This window comes from Pelophylax lessonae, assembly GCF_965119305.1.
Source record: "Pelophylax lessonae genome assembly, chromosome: 3".
Classification (NCBI taxonomy): domain Eukaryota; kingdom Metazoa; phylum Chordata; class Amphibia; order Anura; family Ranidae; genus Pelophylax; species Pelophylax lessonae.
Window position 1 is genome coordinate 147369808 of NC_138770.1, and position 21773 is coordinate 147391580.

At 47.3% G+C, this 21773-nt stretch overlaps 1 protein-coding gene across 1 annotated transcript in view; it reads left to right on the plus strand.

The window, feature by feature from the left end:
- Positions 1 to 21773, plus strand: part of ADAM17 (ADAM metallopeptidase domain 17) — a 158823-nt gene that overhangs the window by 6726 nt on the left and 130324 nt on the right. The window contains exon 2 of the mRNA XM_082251945.1: positions 7919 to 8218. Within this exon, the coding sequence (XP_082108071.1) occupies positions 8086 to 8218 (133 nt within the window). The 5' untranslated portion in view covers positions 7919 to 8085. The remainder of the gene's footprint in view (positions 1 to 7918; positions 8219 to 21773) is intronic.

Genomic DNA, 21773 nt, shown 5'->3' on the forward strand with positions numbered 1-21773 from the left:
CCAAAATGGTGCAGGACCCTTTTCTCTTTCGTTCGTTGACAGACACAGCTCCTTGTCTTCTTGACAGTTGGGTTATACTGCCCCCTACAGGAGTAGGACACTAGGTAGGAAAAAGCTTGACTTGCGCCTATGGGGCAGTCCTAGGGGTTATACTCCCACTCTCAGCTATAGGCACTCAGTTTTTTTTTTTCTGCCTAGTCGGAAGTAAGGACCTAGTTCCTTGCTGGGATCTCTTGTCCTGGCAATTTTTTCTTTTTAAATGTATTTTTTTTCCTATCTTTGTTTATCTTGTTCCTGAGAGAATCTACTATCAACTGTCCGACTGGGTGACAGACTGGATAATCTAGATCCGGAGGGTCCCCTCAGTCTGGCCAGCATGCGTGCGCAGCCCTCAGCTCCGCACTAGGTTGGCCACGGCATAGCACTACTGGACGGGGACTAGCCTGCGAGTTAAAACGCCTCGCACGGGTGAATACGACTGGGTCTCAGCCTGAGCAGCAGTGTTCCTCCTGGCCGACAGCCCCCCTATTCCGATGGAACGGTGGTCTGTCAGGAGCGGTGCCCACCCTGTTCCTGGTATGGTAAGTAGCTGTCCCCCCTCTAACCCTGGAGGTTTTTGGGGTGGACGTGGGCCCCTCCCTGGGACGGTCGGACTCCCGGTTCCTCTCCTTCCCATGCAGGGCCCCCCCCCCTCAGTGGTCCTCTGCGGACTTGTTCCCCCCCCCCATCTGACTACAGCCTTCCCACCCACCCCCCCCAACCCCCGCTGCGCCCCTTACATGGTGTGGCCATAACTTTTTAGGTCGGTCTGTGGGGTCGAGCTGGCGATGAGGGGGGGGGGTGGAGCACCGGCGGTGACCGGGAGATTGACCTTTCGAAGGGGGCTTTACCTGGTGGGGGCTCCTGCCAGGGCCCCCCTTCCTGCTGGAATTGTGTTCAGTGCTCCTAGGGTCCCCCCTAGGCAGGGCCGCCATTTTCTTGGGGCTTTTTGTGCTGTGGATCGGCAGCCATGTTTGTGTAGCCTTGGCAGCTATTTTATTGTAGTTTTTCGCATTGAAAATAGCAGCAGCCATGTTTTTGAAGCTATATAGGCAGTGAATTCGGCAGTGGGAGCCCCTCCTCATTCCCTAGTGCGTACTCCTGGATCTTTTCTCTTTCTGATCGCCGCATGGTGTGCAGTTGTCTGGTGCTGTAAGTGCCTGATCGGGGGTGGTGAGTCTTTGTGGAGTTTTCTCTCCCTCTCTCTGCTATAGCAGTGGTAGTGCTCTGTGCTGGGCCCTTTGGTGCCGCCAGCGTGATGGAGGTGTCCCTAGCAGTGTTATACACTTTTTTTTTTTTTTTTTTTTTTTTGTGGGTCCCCTTTTCTAATGGAGTCCCTGGAGCACATTTCCCCACCTGATCCCCTCTCAGAGGCTGCCTGGCCCTCCGGGTCCCACCAATCCCTGACTGAACTGATGGTGGTCCTGGAGTCTTTAGTGTCCAAGGTGGATTTGATCCTGGGAAAATGGGCTAGCAAAAAGCACCCCCTGCCTTCACCTGCCTCATCAGATCCTGAATCTGATTTGGCTGCCGCGGATGCAAGTTACCCTTCTGGGTCTGCGTCCATGCACCCTGCATGCTCAGATAGTAAGGGGGATTCCTCTGCTCCTCTAGCCCCGCATGAAAAGGCGCTGGTGGTTCCGCTGATTGTGTCAATGCATGAAACTTTAAGGATGGAGGATGTTGTTGATGCTGCGTCGGAGGTGCCGGTCCCTTTTGGCACCCACAGGCCCTCCAAGGTGGCAAGGGTGTTCCCCTTTCCCACTTACTTTGATAATATTGTTTCTAAACAGTGGGGTTGTCCAAAACGCACTTTTGCGTTCCCTAAGCATTTTGCAATGCGGTATCCTTATGAGTATTCCTTGCTTAAAAAAGTGGACAGTCCCACCTGTAGTGGACTCTCCGGTTTCCAGGTTAAATAAAGCCACCTTAGTTCCGGTTGAGGAGTCCCCGGCCTTTAAAGATCCAGCTGATAGGAGGTCGGAGGCTCTGACCCTCCATATGTTCACTATGGCTGGTTCAGCACTGGTATTTAATATTGCCCTGGTGTCGCAAACTCAGACCGAGTGGGCTAAACTTTTATGCCGGGACCTGGAGGGGAACAGCTTCCTTCTGCCTTTTCGGAGCTGGTGGATCAATTGGTCCAGGGGCTACAGTTTGTCTGTGATGCTCCCTTGATTTCCAGACAAGGAGCCCCGTTGTAGATGGGGGCCATTCTTCTCAGCTCATAAGAGGCTTTTGGTCCCTCAGGGTCTCAGGACAAGGGATCTAAGCCCTTCAGAGCTTCCACTGGAGGTTCCAGGTGGACCTGGTCTGGCAAGTCCACAAGCGGGCTCTTTCAGACCTACAGACAAGGCTTCCTTTGCATGAAGGGACGCCCTCCCCCCTATCTGGGTTGGGAGGACGCCTTCGCTGGTTTCCGGATCCGTGGATCTCCCTGCTACAGGACAAGTGTGTCCACAAAGTCATTCGGTCCGGCTTCAAGATCGACTTTTGGTCTTATCCTCCGGAAAAGGTTCTTCCCTTCCAACCTACGCTTGTCTCCAGATCACTTATGGGGTCTTTTTGGGGCGGTGCAAGACTTGTTACTTCAAAGTGTGATTGTCCCTGTTCCGACTTCGGAACGTTTTCAGGGATTTTATTTAAACCTGTTTATAGTTCCCAGAAATGAAGGCAAGGTACGCCCAATTCTGGACCTCAAGGCACTAAACTGCTTTGTGCAGGTACAGAAGTTATGAATGGAGTCCATTCGTACGGTAGTGTTGTCCCTACATCAGAGGGATTTTATTGCTTCTATTGATGCCAAGGACGCCTACCTTCACATTCCAATATGTGCCAGTCACACCAGCGCTTCCTCCGCTTGCCGTGGCGTTACCCTTTGGTCTTGCCTCCACTCCTCGGGTCTTCATTGCCTCGGTACTGGCATTGTTGCATCAGCAGGGAATCGCGGTACTGGGGTACCTGGACGATCTTCTGCGAGCGGAGTCTCGGACTACTATAATGGACAACTTGGAGATTACTCTGTAAACTCTGAGAGAGTTTGGTTGGATTCTGAACCTTCAGAAGTCTACTTTAGTTCCGTCAATGAGACTGGACTATCTGGGTCTTACTCTGGACTCGGCCTCAGCAAGAGTGTTTTTTCCTCTGGAAAAACTCCAGAAATTGCAGGAGGCAATCCAGCTTCTGTTTTCCAGCAGACAGTCATTCCTTCCGGGCTTGCATGCGGGTGCTGGACCTGATGGTGTCTACCTTTTTGAGGCGATTCCGTTTGCACGGTTCCACATGAGATCTTTGCAAAGAGAGATCCTGGTGAAATTCTTACCGTAGTTTCTAGACAATCTGATCCTGTTGAGCCGGGGTACGAGAGGGTCCCTGATCTGGTGGCTTCGTTCTCCGGCACTTCGACAGGAAAAATCCTTTCTCCCCCTGTACTGGACGGTTGTCACCACTCTTCCACAATCCAGACTGCCGATCAATGTACTGGAACTCTGAGCGATCAGACTTTGTCTGGATCATTGGACAGTTCGCCTTTCAGGGGTGTCTGGTACGCATTCAATCGGAGAATGCAATGGCCTATGTAAATCACCAAGGGGGGTACAAGAAGTGCCCTGGTAGCTCGGGAGGTAGCCGGTATTCTAAGGTGGGCAGAACGATTCGTTCCAGCCCTCTCTGCTGTACACATTCCAGGGGTGGAAAATTGGCAAATTATCTCAGTCGACAGGCGTTGGACCAGGGCAAATGGTCGTTTCATCCAGAGGTGTTTCATCAGTTGTGTCACCGGTGGGGAGCTCCCAAGGTGGACCTGTTGACCTCTCGTCTCAACAGGAAGGTACAGAAGTTTGTGGCATCGTTTCGGGATCCTCTAGCCCAGTGGTCCTCAACCCTGGCCTACAGGGCCCACTAACAGGCCAGTTTTTCAAGATAACTGAAATACATCCCAGGTGATATCATTTGCTGCTCAGTGATTGCAGTACTCTAGTCTGCATCTCCCCAAGGTAATACCTAAAATCTGGCCTGTTAGTGGGCCCTGTAGGCCAGGGTTGAGGACCACTGCTCTAGCCGACGCCACAGACCCCTTAGTGGCTCCTTGGAGCCAGTATCGTCTGATTAACGCCCCCCCCCAAACTTCTGCCTAGACTGCTGTGCAGGAACAAGCCAGAAGGGATTCCGGTCATTCTGGTGGCTTCAGACTAGCCTTGCCGATCTGGTACGGCTGGTCACCGATACTCCTTGGAGACTTCCTTTCAGGGAAGATTTGCTGTTCCAAGGGCAAATCTTCCATCCTGCTTTACAGTCGCTGGCTTTAATGGCTTGGCCATTGAAAGCCAGGTGTTGAAGGATAGAGGTTTGTCTGAATCTGTGATTCCTACGCTCTTAAAGGCTAGAAAATCTACCTCCTAGGAAGATCTACCATCGTACTTGGAAGACGAACATTGTGTGGTGTGAGTTTCTTGGGGTTCACTTTCGTTCCTTTTTGGTGGCTCTGATATTGTCTTTCCTCCAACGGAAGTTTGAGCAGTGCCTGGCCTTGAGTACCATCAAGGGCCAGGTTTCGGCCTTAGCGGTTTTCTTTCAACGTCCATTGGCTACACATTCCTTGGTGCGCACCTTTTATTCAGGGAATTCGACACTTGGCTCCTCCAGTGCGGTCACCATTGCCGCCGTGGGACCTCAATTTGGTCCACTTCTCTGGGGAGTTGGTTTTCTTCTGACAATGCTTGTAACAAAACTGAATGCCTAAAGCTGAGAGTGGGTGTATACCCCCTGGGACTGCCCCTTAGGCGTAGTCAAGATTTTTCCTACCTAGTGTCCTATTCCACAGTTTGCTCTGGATTCTGCATACTGTTTTGGGGTGTCGTTAACTTTATATTGACACCCGCAGCATTTCGCAGAGAGCAGTGTGATCTGCCTGCAATTAAGCTATGATGCGGGAACCCGCACAGGAATCGCTGTGGTTCCCGCATCGCACCAGTGTGAACCCAGCCTAAAACCTCATGAGACCAAGATAAACTTATTTGGTTCAGATGGTGTCAAGCGTGTGTGGCAGAAACCAGGTGAGGAGTACAAAGACAAGTGTCTACAGTCAAGCATGATGGTGGGAATGTCATGGTCTTGAGTCGAATGAGTGCTGCCAGCACTGGGAAGCTACAGTTCATTATGGGAACCATGAATGCCAACATGTACTGTGACATACTGAAGAAGAGCATGATTCCCCCCCCCCCCCCCTTCAGAGACTGGGCCGCAGGGCGTAACGTAACAATCCCAAACACACCTCCAGGACGACCACTGCCTTGCTAAAGAAACTGAGGGTAAAGGTGATAGATTGACCAAGCATGTCTCCAGACCTAAACCCTATTGAGCATCTGTGGGGCATCCTCAAACGGAAGGTGGAGGAGCGCAAGGTCTCTAACATCCATCAGCTCCATGATGTCATCATGGAGGAGTGGAAGAGGACTCCAATGGCAACCTGTGAAGCTCTGGTGAACTCCCATGCCCAAGAGGGATTAGGCAATGCTGAAAAATAATGGTGGCAACACAAAAATATTGACACTTTGAGCAAAATTTGGACATTTCCACTTTTGTTGCCAGCGGTTTAGACATTGATAACTGTGTGTTGAGGTATTTTGAGGGGACAGTAAATTTACACTGTTCTACAAGCTGTACACTCACTACTTTACATTGTAGCAAAGTGTCATTTCTTCAGTGTTGTCACATGAAAAGGTATAATAAATAATTTACAAAAATGTGAGGGGTGTACTCACTTTTGTGAGATACTGGCGACCAGGCTTTTGCTGGTACTGTATTTGAGATCCTTCACAAGGGCAACTAAAGGGCAATAGAACCTGGGTCTTGACCTGCATCACTGCTGCCCACCTATAAGCAGACATAGATGAAGGGGTCCATACACATGCTGTGGCAAATTTAAGAAAGCTTGCGGAGTTTGACAGCTGCCACCACCTGTCAAACTTGCCCATTGAGGTCCGTGGCACTGTGCTGCAACACTTGGCTTGTAGTTGTAGTGTGGTATTTCAAAACAAAATCTCGCTTGGAATCAGAAAAAAAATGCATTTTTTTTTTTTTTGTTTGAGTTTTGGCTAGGCTAGAGTATGAAAGAGTTAGAATCCCGTTCAGATTTTTATTGCTGTATGTGTCCCTGCTTGGGAGATTCACTATCTCTCCAGGTGACCACTGTCACTGGTTTTGAAAGTGAGTTGTCACCAGAACAGAGAGAGGAAAAATCTCCCCATGGAGGCATTTATTCCAATAGCTTTTGAAATATTTGTTTTTTTTTCTTTCTTTTTGTGTCTACAAGACAGGAAGGGAAGTCTCCCCAGTTGGACACAGATTGCAAAAAACAACAAAAAAGCTGGCAGCGGTTTTAACCTTTCCCTACTCTGTTGAAAATGAAAAAAAGTTTTTTTGGCTTTAGATCTTTCTGTTCCCAGATGACAACGTTGTGTGCAGACATTTCAAATTCATACAGCGTTGTCACCCTTTGCTGAGCACTGCCTTTTCAGAACTACATGTCCGCATTTTGAAGAATGATGACCCAGCCTCTTCCCCCAACTATGTCTCTCTGCAGACAGAGGCTGATCTCTCCCACCAGGTTGCATCATATATATATATATATATATATATATATATATATATATATATATATATATATATATATATATATATATATATATTAGTCCTTCCTTTCCTCCCTGGGGAATGACAACACTGCCTTCATGCCTTCAGCACTGAGTGCTGCTGGGAGTTGTGGTTCTTTCTTAGTCATGACCTCAGCTGCTGTAGTTCTCTGGTCACTGCCTTTGCCTGGGAATCTAAAACTGAGCATTATAGCGGTCAAGTGACGCTACTAAGTGATTTAACAAGAGAATTTGGCTTTGTATTTTACAGTAATGGGGAAACAAAATACGTAAAGGTAAACTTTTGCAAAGAAAAAAATAATGCAGTCATGTTAAAAAATAAAAACCAATGTGCATTTATTATCTGTTTACATTGCGGTTGCAATGCTATGCAGGCTCCAGTCAGTGGATTGATTGCAGGTGCAGTGCACAGCTCCTGCAGACTATTCCTTCAGCCCAGGTCTGTACAGAGGTGTGGGCCTTCAGTTTTGGGGCTGGAGGAAGTATCAGGGGACTACAGATGTGGGGACATGACTGTACTTTGTGCTCCACTGATATCTGCCATAGATGACAGGAGGTCATATCCTGGGCTAGAGCTTTGTACATGGAGATTTTTGAAGAGCTATAAAAGTCTTGACACGTGTATGAGATGTCTTAGGCCTCTTTCACACGGCCGTTCATTTTTTTTTCTCCGCTCCAGTGCTTTTTTTTTTTTTTTGCGGACACGGATGACACTTGTGTCATCCGGTCCGTATGTCCGCATATCATCCCATCCGTTTGCGGATGACATACGGACATAATGTATGTCTATGGGCATTGCGGATGACACCGCTGACATCCGACTTTGCATCCGTTCCGTTTTTCAAAAAACGGAACAAAAATAGGGTTCTGTTCCGTTCCAAAAAACGGAACAGAACTGAAAGGATGAAAATCGGATGTCAACGGATGGTCATCCGCTGACATCCGCAATGCCATTGACCTTCATTATGTCCATATATCATCCGCAAAAAAATAGGATGATTTGCGGACATGCGGAACGCCCGTGTAGAAGGGCCCTTAGAGAAGTTGATCCAGTATATGTTGGACGCATACATGTCTGGTTTTCAGAAGCACCATATGCAGACATCAGTCCTAGGACTGCTCTATTTATACTTCTAACCTATAGTCTGAAAAATGTGTCTTCAGCCAATCAGGCCTTAGTTATTTCTTGCATGTCATGTTAACATATCTTCTTTATGTTCTTACAGGTGACCTTTCCCTGGTGGATGCAGCACATATTTACCGAGATGACTATGAACATCTATAAAGGATTTCAGGCATTATGTGGAATAAATGCACACCCCTGCTAACTGAAGTCTAATTCCAGCTTTAGGTTTACATACAAGTCTAGACAATCTTCATATTGAACAACAAGATGACTCCTTGGTGGTCTTCCAATTGCATTGGTCTGGCCTCGGTACTCATTCTGCAGCTTTTGTTGTCTACGGAAATATTGACAGAACGCGTGCCTGGAGGACATGCACAAGACAGTGCTGGAAAACCTCTTAGTAAGACCAGTTCTCCTATGTTTATCAAACAGCATGTAACACACACATACCATGGGTCCTCCTTGTCCATGTGCCATTAAAGTAGAAGTCCATTCAAATACTATCTAAGCGTAACCCTGCACCCATCTCCATTCTAGGCCCTATACTAAATACCCTGTAAAGAAAAATATGTATACTTAAAGTGGTTGTAAACCTCAGACATGAAATAAGAACAAAGCATAATCTCTATACTGTGTACTTGTCTCAATTGGAAGCACTAATGGCACTTTTCCACTGCAAGTACTGGCTCGGCTCTACTCGGCCCTGCTTGGCCCCGTTTGCTTTTCCACTGCTGGTACTGCATGGTACAGTGTTGGAACCGTTCGGTATGGTACGGTATGGTTTGCTTTTCCACTAAAGTAGTACTAAAGTTAAGTGGGTGGGATAACAACGGGGTGGGTGGGATTCTCTGACCAATCAGTGGCTAGTAGTGACTGCATGCAAAGGATTGTGGGATATGGTACTGGTATGGTACCTCTTGGAACCACAATTGAGGTGGTACTGTTTTTGAGAGCCGAACCGTTCGTTTCCATGCAGTGAAAAGGCGCCGCCGTACCGTACCATTCCTACACCATACCATGGGGTACCAGCAGTGGAAAAGCACAAAAGCGAGCCGAACCGTTCGGTTCCATGCAGTGGAAAAGCGCCTTAAAGCGGAGTTCCAGCCATTTACTCACCTGTCCAACGGTCCAGCGATGCGGCCGCCGGAAGCCTCGATCCTCTCCCTCGGCGCCGGCATCACTGCTGTGGGCACCCGGCTGTTACAGTTTGCGGCTTCACAGCCGGGTACCCACTGCGCATGCGCGAGTCGCGCTGCGCGCCGTGATTGGCCGGCAATCTTCTGGGACCTCTGACGTGTCCCAGAAGATTGCAGGGAGGGAGGGGGAGAGGAGAACTTCCGCTCAGGGCGCCGCGGCGCTCCGAGCGGAAGTGGGAGCGGGTACCTGTCAAAACGAGGTACCCTCTCCCCCCCCCCAAAAAATGACATGCCAAATGTGGCATGTCGGGGGGTCAGGACTCCCTAAAGCGGAAGTTCCACTTTTGGGTGGAACTCCGCTTTAAGTGTCACTTTTGTGTGCTGCTTCGTTCTTCTGCTATCAGTAGGGGTCACTTCTGACAAGTTTTCCTGACATCAAGGGAAAAAAGGTGACAGGGGAGGGAGCTCAAGCTGATTGACAGCCTCGGCTCTGTTTCTGGGTGCTGTGTGAAGGGGTGTGTGTCCATATCCGCCAATCATAGCTCAGAGTTCTTCTCACTGAGCACTGCAGATAGTAACTTTAGCTCTATTCCTCCTTATTTCTGAATGCTCAGACAGATTGATAAATTCTGGACTTTGAAGGGAAGATAAACAGGTACAGCTTGCGTAGGAGGATTTGTTTCATCTCTGTGTATCACCCAAGGATAGGCCCTTCACTTGCTATATGTAAGGGTTTACAACCACTTTAATCTACACTAAGGGCGCTCCCTCTGGTCCGGTCACATTATCGCTTCTCTGAGCCGGCTTCATTGTAGAGGGACAGCTGACCATGGATGACCCTATAGTAAGTCTATGGGTGACATCACTGCCCAGGCTCTGCATTTATTGTCAGCGCTCTCCTTCAATGAACCTGCCAGTGGGGAGATCACACCAGACTGGAGCACCTTCAGAATAGGTAAGTACAAACATCTTGCCTTTACAGGGTAGTTAGAATAGAACTTACAATGGGGGTGAAAGCAGGTTTAAAGAGGTTGTAAACCCGATGTGTTTTTTTTTTTCCCCCCTGAAAGAGAAACGCATAATGAGCTAGTATGCATCGCATACTAGCTCATTATGAAATACTTACCTTAGAACGAGCCCCCGCTGTGCCGCCCGCTTACCTCTGACGGGCGACATGTTCAGTCGCCCACCTTCCGGGATCGCGGCATCCGGCCATCTGATTGGCCGGAGCCGCGAATGACGTCACTCCCGCGCACGCGGTCACGGCACGGGGCTCTGAAGAAACGGCACCAGCGGCCGTTCCTTCAGAGCGCATGCGCCAGTGACGTCCCTGGCTGCATGTAAGGTAAATATCTCCTAAACGGTGCATGTTTAGGAGATATTTACAGTACCTATAAGTAAGCCTATGATAAGGCTTACCTATAGGTACAACTTGCAGAGGAGGGTTTACTTCCTCTTTAAGCATAGATAGTGTTTAACTGGACTTCTACTTTAAGCCAGAATTGTCTGTTTTGATCATTAGCATATAGTACTTCTCTAAATGCTTTTTAATTTATTTTGCTTGAAAATAAAATGAATAATATTATGATTTGGATAGTATACAGGCCGAGCAAATATGTTGGATGCTAGGATAAATAAGGTCCTTTCACTTCTTCCATGTGTTGTATTTGTGATCAGTTGGTTATCAATATTAAAGCTGAACTCCAGCCTTACATCTTGCACAGTTGTACATGCTCCTCTTCTGTACTGAAATTGCTTCACTTCTAGTTCTTACAATGTGCATTAGAAGCTGCAGCGTGTCAGAACGCACCCTTTTCCTGGCTGGAGAAAGATCATCATCATCATCATCTAGCCCTTTCCTCCCCAGGCTGACTGTCTCTGGCCTGTCCCTTTCATTCATTGGATTTCAGCTCTTTTACTGTGGGCTTTGCATCAAATGCCGGAGGGGAGGTCTGCCTAACCGCTTGCGGAATGCCTACTGCACTTTTACTGCAGCAGGTTGACTCTATTGTGTGAAATGACATATTTGTACGTCATTTCGTGCAATAATCACTGGGGGACGCGTGCTTGCTGAAGAAGGCGCTATCGCGCGTTGATTGGACATGGGATGCCAATCAGTGGGTCCGGCAGACCCGATGTCCGCCGGCCACCCGCGATCATTCCCCGCAGATCACCATTCTGACAGGGGAGAAGATGGAGATCTTGTGTTTCTGCTAAGCAGGAACGCAAATCTTTTTTCACCCAGTCAGGGCATCTCCCTCACAGCTAGCAAGCACCAAATAGGCACACAGATAACCCTTTGATTGCCCCTGATGTTGTTAACCCCCTTCCCTGCCAGTGTCGTTAGTACAGTGCATTTCTTTTTTTCAGCACTGAACACTGTAATATTGTCACTGGTTCCCAAAAAAGTATCAGTTAGATATCTAATTTGTCCGCTGCAATGTCGCAGTCCTGCTAAAGATTGCTTATAAAAAAATAAAATAGAGAAGTGCCATAAAAATGTCCTGTAGTTTGTAGACGCGATAACTTTTGCACAAACCAATAAATATGTTTTCAGGAAGCTATGTACAGCACCCTGCTGGCCCCTCCTACCAGCCATAATGTGCCTGCATTAGAGAGAAACACAGAAATCCATGAATGACATTGCTGGGTCTGAAAAAAAGTATGTAATATAAACTGAAACGTTTTACTTGAAAATGTCATTAGCGGGGTGATGGCTGGGGGAGAATAATATGTTAGGGTCATTTCAAAAGTATTCAGGGCCAGTTTTCACCATAGAAACGCAGTCTGGGTGCGTTCCGGATGCTTTTTTGCATTTGCGTTTTTGATGTGTTACAGTGCCTTTTTAGATGTGGTCCAGTGCATTTTTTTACCCCTCTTTTTTTTAACCTTAATTAAGAACATGTGTGTTCCAGTGCGTTTTTTGGCGTGTTCCGGATGAACTATGCTATTTAACCTATTATGCATGCATTTTTGATACAGAAAAAAAATGCACTGGACTGCATGTGGTGTGAAATGCCCCTCAGTCATTTTGAAGCAGAACTCCACTCCAGACAATAATGAGTAGCCTGTTGAATTCTAAAATGGCAATGCCAGATCTTTTTGCAATAAACTTTCAATCCAGAGATTTCTCGCACAGTATTTTGTTTATTGCTTTTAGGTGTGATGGCCAGTTTCATTCAACCTACTTTACTGAACTGTCCCCAGTCTTTACTGAACAGTGAAAGGAGAAGCAGCACAGTGATGAGTTAAAGGAGAAGTACAGCCGAAGCTTGTTGGCTGTACTTCCCCTGTGGATTACAGAAGTGCAGTCAGCTGCCGGCTGACAGAGAGCTGGTCCAGGCTTGGTTCTCAGTGTTGGGGTCCTTTCAAACGGGCGGTCCGTATGTCCGTTTTTCCTCCCATCCGTTTGCCGATGAAAATAAAACTGACATAATGTATGTCTATGGTATTGCGGACGTTAGCGCATGACCATCCGCTGGCATCCGTTTTGCGTCATTTCATTCAATTCTGTTTTTTGAGACGGAAGAGAACCCTATTTTTCTTCTATTTAAAAAACGGAACGGATGCAAAATCGGATGTCAGCGGATGGTCATCCGCTAACGTCCGCAATCCCATAGACCTACATTATGTCAGTTTTTCATCCGCAAATGGATGGATGAAAAACGGATATACGGAACGGACCCTACAAAAGTGCATCCGTGTCTGTTTAAAAAAAAAAAAAAAAAAAAAAAAGTGACTGAATGGAAAAAAAAAGGAAAGGACCCTTAGAGGGGCCAGGGGGGACAATGACAGATGCAGCGTGGTACCGATGTTGCATCCACCTAGGGAAGTATGTTTCTTAAAAAGAAGAAAACAAAAATCTCTTTGAATCTCTCCATCATTCTGCTTTCTCCTTCTGTCAGCATGCATCTTGTCAGCACATGAACGGCTTGTCTCCTTGTACTGCTTCTGTTTTAAAATGCCTTTAGTTCCTCTCTAAGTATTGTAAGTATGTGGTAGTCTGACAGCTTACATTGATTGCTTTTTACATGCTTGCTAATGACTGTCTAGATGGTCTTGTCTGACTGCTTTTGAGCAAGCATTTTGTAGTGCCTGTACATGTTTGTTTAGAGTAATCAAATCATGAAATAAAGACATGGCACACTGAACAAGTAAAAGATCTTAGTTTTGTTGAATTATAATGCCAGGGCCAGTGTAAGAAGGCAGTTCTATGGAAGATGGCAGTCCTCTATGACTAAGCCTGTGGGTGAAATGCGTCAGTTGGTTGTGGCTTGGGAGTAGACAAGCTGAAGCCAACTTCTCATATATGACGATTGAGCTGGTGTGCGGCTCCTTATTCTTTCGGACAGCTAGTTGGGGTAGGCTGGGAAAGCCTTGTAGGATTCTGCCACCCAATAGTATTGGAGTCATTGGGGGATTGACGTGTGGCCACGCTCTTCACTCTTTCTAGGGTCAAAGGCAGTTCCATTGTTAAGCTTGTGTTGTGATTAGCGTGGAGTGAGGGAAGTAATTCATCTGTTAGGGCCAGAAACGTTCTGTATTCTTTCCGTCTGAGGCTTTGGCTTTGGAGAGGCCTTTTAGCGGGATGAGCGGGAGTCATAATTCTCAGTTCAGGAAGTTCCGACGTCTTCCCGCTGACAGGCTGAATGGGAATGTTGGCACCAGTTCTGTGGCATGTCATGCGATGGATTGGTCTCTGTTTATTTACAAAGTATTGGCTCAGCATTAAAGAGAACTTTTCTACGGTTATGCAAAGCAATGTACACAGACCAGGACAGCTTCTTACAATTTATGAGTCAGTTACCATGAATGAAGATTTCCTTGTTTAATGGGATCAGTTACAGTATTTCACTATAGCTGCTTGTTTCATAAGAAAAACTCATTTGTGTCTTTATATTGCTCACTGTGGTAAAGTGCGTGCATGCGTCAGTCCGTGCGGGTGTTAATGAGAAATAATTGTGTAACATGGGAATGTAATGTAAAGGGACTTCACAACTTTTAGCAAGAATGATATATAGTATCCGTATAGTGTGTGTGTGTTAGGGATGCACCGAAATGAAATTCTTGGCCGAAGCCGAATAATAATGAAATGCTTGGCCGAAGGTCGAATACCGAACGTGGTGTTTCGCATTTTTTCCATTTATTTTGCCAATTTTTAGGGGGCACGCTGATGGGCACATTTTATGTTAGGGGGCACGCTGATGGCACATTTTATGTTAGGGGGCACTCTGATGGGCAAAACAAAACATTTAAATCAGCGTTGCTCTTAACATAAAATATGCCCATTAACGTGCCCCTTAAAATAAAATATGCCCATCAGAGTGCCCCCTAACATAAAATATGCTCATCAGAGTGCCCCTTAACATAAAATATGCTCATAAGCATGTCCCTTAGCATAAAATAAGGGGCACGCTGATGGCCACATTTTATGTCAAGGGAGCACTCTGTTGGGCACATTTTTTTTTCTTTTTTTTTTTTTTTTAAGGGGCACTTTATAGGGCACTCTAATGTAATGAGCATGGCAAGTGGCAACAACATATGGCAGTCTGCACACTAATGCTTTTGCAGCTGCCAGCTACCGTATTCTCCCCCAAATGTGCTCAGCTCCACATCACATACCTGAACTGCAGCCAGAGCCAAAAGCCGCGAACAGGGGGGCGGGGCGTGGACCTAGTGTGAAGGAGCCGCAGTCAGGAGCAGGGGGCGGGACGCGCGCGTGACGTCACACCCCCTACTCGCGGCTGGACAGGACACCGGCGGCGTGTGAGAAGAGAGCCGCGAGCCGCAATGAGGAAGGTGAGCGGTCAGGGCGGAAGCTGACATTGTTCGGCTCAAAATTATTCGGCCTTTTGACTTATTCGGCCGAACGCCGAAAGTGCTATTTTCTCTATTTTCGGCCGAATAATGTTTGGCCGCCGAATATTCGGTGCATCCCTAGTGTGTGTGTGTGTATGTATATATATATATATATATATATATATATATATATATATATATGTATATATATATATATATATATATATATATATATATATATGTGTATGTATGTGTGTGTGTGTGTGTGTATATGTATATGTGTATATATATATATATATATATATATATATATATATATATGTGTGTGTCAACAAATGCATGTCCTGGGTCCCCTGAGTTCTGCTTCGTGTCTATAAGGAGACTGGAAGATTGCTCAGCTTCATCCTCTACAACAGTGGTCCTCAGGGCCCACTAACAGGCCAGATTTTAAGTATTACCATGGGGAGATGCAGACTAGAGTACTGCAATCATTGAGCAGCAAATATCACCTGGGATTTATTTCAGTTATCTTACAAACCTGGCCTGTTAGTGGGCCCTGGGGACCAGGGTTGAGGACCAGGGCTATAAAAGACCCCTTTTAGCCCCAGTTCACATTTGTGCGATCGCGGAGATCGCATGTAATTCGGAGGGCACTGCTCCTAAATTTCATGCGATCTCATGTGCGGTGCAAATTTCAGCCATACACTTTGTATGGCTGAATTTACACCGCATCCGCACTAAACTCGCACATGAGGCTTTTTTTTAACTGCAGCAGAATCGGATCGCATGGTGGTTCACACTAGTGCGATCCGATTTTGTGCGAACTTGCAGATCGCACTGCCATATGCGATCGCAACTGGGGGTGTCGTTAACTTTTAATTGACACCCCCTGCGTATCGCATATGGCAGTGTGAACTGCCAGAGGTGCGGATGCGATGTGGGATCACGCTGCATATTCGCATCCTTCCCGCATCGCACAAATGTGAACCGGCACTTAGAGGTTCTTCAGTCTGAAAAAAAAAAAAAAATCAAAGTCACCAGCTACAAATCAGCATGGATTTGATTTACATCAAGTCGTTTTAAATCCCTAGTAAAAAGGCTTGATTTAAATCCAACTCCATTTTAAATCATTTTTAAAGAGCAACTGTCATCTGTCTCCTCCTCTGACCCGCTGTTGACTCACTAACAGTCCTGTTCACTTTATTTGGGACGGCTAGTGATGCGGCAGTGGCGTAACAAGGTGAGGGACGTGGCGGCAACAGCTGAGCGGATGCCTGTTAACAGGCGCTGCCATGATGGATCTGAAATGACAGGTGCTCTTTAAATGTAAGGACTTGTTCTTGCTGGTAGTTTAGAATCTTTAATATTTGCAAACAAAATGAAGGTTTCCTATTTAGATTATTGAGCTGCCGGGTTAGTAAAACAGCGATTATCAGAACTGATTCAATCATACAGTTTGTAGCGTACATAGATATGCAAAACCAATGGGATAAAGGAATATTCCTGAACTTTGTTTTATTTCAAGGTTACTGTGAAAATGTGTGAATGCATAAATGCAGTGCATTAAAATGTGATTAAAAATTAAAAAAAATCAGATTTTAAATTAAATAAATAAAATTCCATTTAAGTAAAAAAAAAAAAAAAAAAAAAATCTGTTTTTTTTTTTTTTTTTTTTATGTATTTATTTATTTTATTTAAATCACCCGGCTACAAATACAGTTGCTGCTGACTTTTTAAATAAAAGGACACCTACCTGTCCAGGGATCCAGTGATGTCCTCATCCGGGCCGGTTCTTTGCCAGTCTTTGGGTCCCCAGTGCCAGAATGTTTACTATGGGAAGCTGCCTGACTCCTTGTGGTCTCACAACTGGCTTCCAACTGCACATGCACAAGTCAATCTGCACTTTGTGAATGGACCCGCAGTCTCCTGGGACCTGTGATGTGTCCCAAGAGGCGGGGGGGGGAGCAAAAAACACCTGGCTACACCATTCTCAATTGGTATATAATATATCCCCCCCCCTCTGCTCTAGGTAATCAGCTTTAATCGGTCTAGTCAGGAGTGCGGACCTAAGCTCCCGGCTGGGATCTCTGGTCCTAGCAATTTTTTTCCTTTCATACAAATTTTTTGTTTTTCTCTTGGGAGATCTACAATCAACTGCCGGGCTGGATAATCTAGATCCAGTGGTCTCCACAGCCCAGCCAGCGAGCGCGTGCAGACCGCAGCTACATGCTAGGTCGGCCCTGATATGGCTCTGGAGTTAAATATCTCGCAGGGTCACATACGACCGGGCTTAGGTCTGAGTCGCAGTGGCCCCATGGCCGACAGCTCCCCTACTTCGGTGGTGAGGAGTTCTGTCTGGAGCATTACCTGCATCATGGAAGGGTAAGTACAGTCCCCCCTTTGGTGGTTTTCTTTGGGGTGGACGCAGGTAACCACCAGGGACGATCAGTACTGCCTGTAGGTTCCCTCCTCCCATCCTTAAATCCCTCATTGAGCTGGGCTTCCTCCCACTCCCTTTTCCTCCTGTCTGGACCAAGAGTCTGGTGGGGGTCTCAGGGCAGAGAATGCAGCATAAACTCCTGGGGTCTGCCCCCCCCCCCCTATCCTTTCTCTGTAAGGGTCCTGGGATAGTGTTTCCTGCCTTGGTAGTCTGGAGGGCCCAGTGTAGGAGACCCCCTAGGTGCATGCCCTGAGGTTTGCAGTGTGGGTATAGTGCAGGGAGGGGGGGGGGGGTCCCTGGGCAAAGACCGGTGCAGAGTGCACAGCAGAGTCTCCCCTAAACATGTGTCCTACCTTCAGGGGGGTCCCCTTGCAGAGAGTGCAGCATCGCAGAGGGCACAGGAAAGATCCTGGCAGCATGCTTCAGTGTGTGTAGCTGATGGTGGCCATTTTCCCTTAGTTTGGCTGGTTACAGGTTGGTGGCCATGTTTGCGTAGCCAGATGATGTCACGGGGGCCATTTTCCCTTAGTCTGGTAGATGCTGCAAACAACTTAAGCCTAATGGGGATGCTGAAGCTCCTCCACTTCCTCCTTAGTTTCCTCTTCCTGTGCCCGGGGCATATGAACAGGGATAGTGTACATGATGATGCTGAGTTTGTATTCTCTGCGCTCCTCCGTTCGGTAGGGTGAGTCTTTGGGGGTCCCTGTTAGCTCTTTCTCTGCTGATAGGTACCCTGAGCCTTGAGAGGATCCTATAGTGGTACTGCAAGGTCTTCCTTTCCTTATGGAGCCTCAGGGTCGCATCTCCCCCACTGACCCCCTCATGGAGGTGGCAGGTCCCTCGGAAGCTCAGCTTCCCATGGTTGCACTGACGGTGGTCCTGCAGTCCTTAGTGTCCCGGGTGGAAGTGGCGTGTGGGCAAAGGCCCAGGAGGAAGCGTCCCCCGTCTTCCCTGCTCAGGCTGTCTCATCTGATTCTGAGCCTGATGCCGCTGTGTACGCAGCCTGTCCAGGGGGACTTAATATCACACCTCCTGATCCATCGATAGTGAGGATGATTCCTCCATGGTCGCAGCAGCGAATGAAAAGCTGCTGGTAGACGCACTTATTACTGCAGTGCCTGAAACTTTAAAGATGGAGGATGTGGCTGATGTAGCCATGGACGTGGCTGTGTCATTTGGTACGCTAAGTACTCCAAAGGAGTTTCCTCTTGTGCCTTTTTTTGACAGGTTTTCCTGTAAGGAATGGGAACAACCAAAATCACCCTTTTGGGGTCCCCAAACGTTTTGCTGTACATTACGGTTTTAAAGAGCCATTTTTAAAAAAAGTGGGCTAGTCCACCAGTGGCTGACCCTCCTGTTTCCAGGTTGAATACAGCAACCATGATCCCAGTAGAGGAATCCCCGTCCCTTTAAAGCGGAGTTCCACCCATTTTTAATAGGTTGGAATACATAGATCTTTGTAATCCCCTTTAAAACGGCTTTTACCAATGGAAACTTTTTTTTTTTTTTGCTAGTAAATACCTTAATTTCGGCTTTATTCCTCCTCTCCTCACTTCCTGGTCCGATCGGCGATGACGTCATTCGGCGATCCGCAGTGTCTGCTGGGATGTATTCTATTCCAGAAATCTCAGTAGCTGTATCTGTACTGAGCCGTGCCTGCCCCGCCTCCGCCCCGCCTCCTCTCATTCAGTTGCATTGTATGAATGTATTAAGGCCGTTCTCTGCCCCGCCTCCACCCCGCCTCCTCTCATTGAGTTGTATTGAGAGGAGGCGGGGCGGAGGCTGGGCAGAGAACAGCCTTAATACATTCATACAATGCAATTCATTGAGAGGAGGCGGGGCGGAGGCGGGGCAGGCACGGCTCAGTACAGATACAGCTACTGAGATTTCTGGAATAGAATACATCCCAGCAGACACTGCGGATTGCCGAATGACGTCATCGCCGATCGGACCAGGAAGTGAGGAGAGGAGGAATAAATCCGAAATTAAGGTATTTACTAGCAAAAAAAAAAAAAAAAAGTTTCCATTGGTAAAAGCCATTTTAAAGGGGATTACAAAGATCTAAAGTTCCAAAAATGGGTGGAACTCCACTTTAAGGACCCGGCTAACAAAGCGGAGGCTGTGGCATGCAGCATGTTTACTATGGCTGGTTCGGCATTGCGGCCAGTCTTTGCCTCAGCCCTGGTGTCTCAGACCCTAACTGAGTGGGCCAAGCTTTTGTGCCAGGGCCTGGGGGGTGAGCAGGTCCCCGCTGCTTATGTTGATTTAGCGGACCAGTTGGTCCATGGGCTGCAGTTTATTTGTGATGCAGCTTTGGATGCAGCTCCTGTGCTGTCCAAACTATCTGTTTTAGCGGTGGTGATTAGACCTGTGCTGTGGCTTAAGAATTGGTCCGCAGACCAAGCCTCTAAGAAAGCTCTCCTTGATCTGCCCTTTCAAGGCGAGTGCTTGTTTGGGGCTACCCTGGATGACATCATTAAGGGCATCACGGGGGGGGGGGGGGGCGTGGGTATGAGCACCTTCCTTCCACAGTCAAGGAAAGAAAATTAGCCTCGTCACAGACGGGGCCCTCCTTCTCAGCCCATAGAAAATTATTTTGAGCTTCTGGGATGGAGAATAAGGGAAATAGATCTTTTACATTTTCCCCAGGAGGGTCCAAGCAACCTTGGTCTGGTAAGCCTAGTGCTAGCTTCCCGGGACCAGCAGACAAGACTCCAGCGTGAAGGTCTGCCCACACCCGTTATTGGGGTGGTGGACATCTTTGCTGGTTTCCGGCCCCGTGGACTTCTTTAGTGAGCGTCAAGGAGATCTGCAAAATGTTTCTTTTGGGGTACCCAGAAAGGGGGGGAGACAAAGCTTGTCCTTTTTTCACTTTTTTAGGTCCCGAGTCTCCTTGTGTGGACTTAATCCCTGCAAAGGTTCAGGTTATGTCTGACCTACCTAAGGTCCTCCCTTTCCCTGTCCTGGGAATTGATTTGCCTAGGTCTGATTCTATTTCTGACAAGGGTGGTCCTTCCTCTGCACACACTTCAGGGATCACAGGCCGTTATTCACCGGCTGCTGTCACACAGATAGTTCTCTCTCTCATTTTGCATACAGGTTCTGAGTCTGGTTGTATCCACCTTTTAAGACTGTTCTGTTTGCACAATCTTACATGCAGCTCCTTTTAGCGGGTTCGGCTCCACAGAATGATACCGAAGTTCGTGACGGGGTCCTCTGATAGGGCCACTGTAAGGCCAGGATCAACGCTAAGGCTTTTTCTGCATTTCCTGCGAGGAATCAAGTGAGGATCTTCCAATCAACCTGGTGGCTTTAAATGTCCCTTGGGGGCTTATTTTCACAGAAGACCAGTTGTCCCAAAGGCTAATCTACTATCCTGCTTTGAAGTAGCTGGTTTTAATGGCTTAACTATTGAAAGCCAGGTACTGAGGGATAGAGGTCTGTCTGGATCAGTGATCCCTACTATGGTGGAGGCGAGGAAGTTGTCTTCCAGCAAGATATACCATCGTACGTGGAAAGCGCACATTTCTTGGTGTGAGTCAATTGGCGCTCATCTTTGATCCTTTTTTGTGGCTCAGATCTTAACCTTTCTTCAACAGGGCATTGATAAGAACTTGGCCTTGAGTACCATCAAGGGCCAGGTGTCTGCCTTGGCAATTTTCTTTCAGTGACCCCCCCCCCCCTAGCCACGCACTCTTTAGTTCGTACCTTCATTCAAGGGGTTCAACATGTGGCTCCACCTGTACGGTCTCTTTTGCTGCCATGGGATTTAAATTGTGTTTTTCGGTTCTCCAGAAACCTCCAATTGAGAATATTCGGGAGATTCTCTTGCTTACATTATCCCAGAAGGTGACATTCTTGGTGGCTATTACCTCGCCCCGCAGAATATTGCAATTGGTGGCATTATCCTGTAGCAGTCCCTATGTTGGTGGTCCATAGAAATAAAGTGTTTCTTCGTCCCTGTCCATCGTCCTTTCCCGATGTTGTCTCTGACTTCGATTTGAAAGAGGACATTGTGTTGCCTTCCTTGTGTCCCAAGCCGGCTCATCCCAAGGAATTTGCTTTGCATACCTTGGATGTGGTTCATGCGATTTCAAGTGTATCTGGCAGCTACTGAGTCTTTTCTGAGGTCAGACTTATTTTTCGTGGTTACGGAAGGACCAAGAAAAGGGCTGGCCGCTTCTTCGGCTACCATCTCCAGATGGATTAGACAGACAGTGACTCAGGCCTTTTCCATTAAAGGTCAGGTTCCACCTTTCCCTGTCACGGCACATTCCTCTCGGGTGCTAAGGGCTTTTGGGCCTTCCATCATCAGGCTTCAATATCGGAAGTTTGCAAGGCGGCAACTTGGTCGGCCGTGCATACTTTTACAAAATTTTGTAAGATAGATACTTTGGCATCTGCGGATGCTTCTTTTGTCCGCAAAGTTTTGCAGGCTGCTGTTTAAGAGGGGCTGTTCCCTCTTGAGGGGTGTTTTTCTTTTTAAACCTTTATTTTTTATATGGGGCTCTTGTGACCTGGTTAAGGCTCCTGTGTCCTGGTTAGGGGCACTTATGTTTAGCCTTGGTTTATTTTCCCCA